The 1,963-nt window shown below is 40.5% G+C and overlaps 1 protein-coding gene across 1 annotated transcript in view; it reads right to left on the bottom strand.

Annotated features, from left to right (window-relative positions):
- The window catches only part of mybl2b (v-myb avian myeloblastosis viral oncogene homolog-like 2b), a gene marked incomplete at its 5' end in the record, with an annotated part of 23,033 nt that overhangs the window by 13,339 nt on the left and 7,731 nt on the right, over window positions 1-1,963 (bottom strand). Inside the window, 1 exon segment of the mRNA XM_014025597.1 lies at window positions 514-786. Coding sequence (XP_013881051.1) covers window positions 514-786 — 273 coding nt within the window.

The raw sequence follows: 1,963 nt of genomic DNA, 5'->3' as shown, positions 1-1,963 counted from the left end.
AAAATAAAATAAAATAAAAAGTCACCTCTGATCTCGAGCTGGTGTGTCACATGATCAAATGAGTGTAACTTGATTGGCTAAAAGCTGCTCGACTTGATCTAGTATTGATTGCTTTGGCTTGGGTCACCAGGAGGTCAACATATTTTTTACAGCGAATTTCTGCAGCTGAATTTCAGTAGTTTAATATTTTCAGGTGAATTTTTAAAGGTGAATTTCTGTAGCTGAATATTTTTCAGGTGAATTTTTACTGGTGAATTACTGTAGTTGATTTTTTTTTTCTGGTGAATTTCTTCAGTTGAAATGTTGCAGGTGAAATTTTGCCAGCAAATATGAAGTAAAAAAAAATTCACATACATAATTTCAGAGGATAAAAATTCGATGTCATAAATTCAGTGTCTAAAAATATTCAGATTCCAATGAGACTATTTTTTCTTCCATAACAAAATGGTTGAATAATGTTCCAGTGCATTAGAAAGCAGCACCAGCCCTGAGGTATTATCTGTGAAGACTTACTTGAGATGGAGAAAAGGGCAGGATTTTGACAGGGGTGCTCTTGGGAGTCWTGGATTGATTGGTGTCTGGCGACAAGGTGATGTACCTCCGGCTGTGGCGGGACAGTATGGAAGGTGGAGTGATGCCTCCGGGGGATATGGGGATGAGTTCTCCCTTGCTGCCTTTGCTCAGCTCCTGCAAGGCGCTGCCCTCCAGACGAAACTGATGGCATTCGGGGCTGGGACTGTCCTCAGGCAGGTCAAACTCTGTCAGGTTGCACCAGCCATCCAAGTCCTATGTGCAAGAAGAGATTTTGTTTGTTTTAAATCAAGTCATCACCTTTAAACCAACTACAGAGGACTAAAGAAAAAATATTTACAACAAATTTCAAGAGAACTAAAAGATACTGAATGCAGGGCAGTACAGGGTTTCTACATATTTCCACTTCAACTAAAGGCCTACAGTTTGTTACATTGTCAAGAGTTTAACATCAAAGGTTGCACTGACATGGAGGTCAATGTGCCATGAGTAAAGTGTTAGTTCATAAGGACTGTTTGTAGGGCTGGGTGGTATGACCTCATCTGATGATAGCGTTTGTGCTGGCACTGTTGCCATACATGTTACATGTTACATAAACTGTTGTCATTCATGCTAAAATCAAAGCAAGCATGAAGCAACAGAACTATGGGTTCATTGCGCTGATTGAAAGTGGTGAAATCCTTCAGGCCTTTAGTGATTGCCCAGCATGATAAGTTAGYTGTTCTTGTCTTGTTTTCATCAAACTTTTGACACAAGAATCAGAATAAAGTGTTTGTGTCAAAGTCATAAAACTTTCATACAAAATTTCTCCCAGACACAAAGTCAGAATTCAAGATTAATGCTAAAAATCAGGCTTTGACTATGTCTATATAACATCTGACCATAAGTGCCAGATCTTTTGCTTCAGATCTGGGGTTTTTTTTTTTTTTTTTGGTACCAAAATGTTAAAAACTGATCGCTTTGACCGAAATACACAAAATGTCTATTGTGATGCAGTGTTTCCCCTATCATTATACAGGCGGGGCGCTGGCCCGCCCCTCTAAGAATTTCACAACATGTAGTCATTTTTATTTAAAGACCAGATCAAGTCGAGAGCTATTTTTTTGCAACCCTCCATATCCACCTCTCGCCAAACTTCGGGAAAAAGACGGCGCAGAGCGAGGCTGAGCTGTGTGTGGTCCTCACAAAGATAGGAAGACGTTTGTGTGATTAGACGCGCAGCTCTGCTTCTAATCACGTTGCACCGATGCGACAGCTTTGCAAGCTACTTTTTCTTTCTTTAAAAGAAAATGCGACAGGTGAAGCCACAGCATGGTTACCTTATTAATAATTACTGCCTTTTTTTCTTTCTCTGTGGGTGGGGGGGTCAGCTTCACGCAGCTGCAGGTGAACACCTCCTGGAAACGCACATGTTTCCAGGACTATTTTCCAC

The sequence above is a fragment of the Austrofundulus limnaeus genome, unplaced genomic scaffold (assembly GCF_001266775.1).
Source record: "Austrofundulus limnaeus strain Quisiro unplaced genomic scaffold, Austrofundulus_limnaeus-1.0 Scaffold487, whole genome shotgun sequence".
NCBI classification, from domain to species: domain Eukaryota; kingdom Metazoa; phylum Chordata; class Actinopteri; order Cyprinodontiformes; family Rivulidae; genus Austrofundulus; species Austrofundulus limnaeus.
This window is presented reverse-complemented; position numbering and strand designations above follow the sequence as displayed.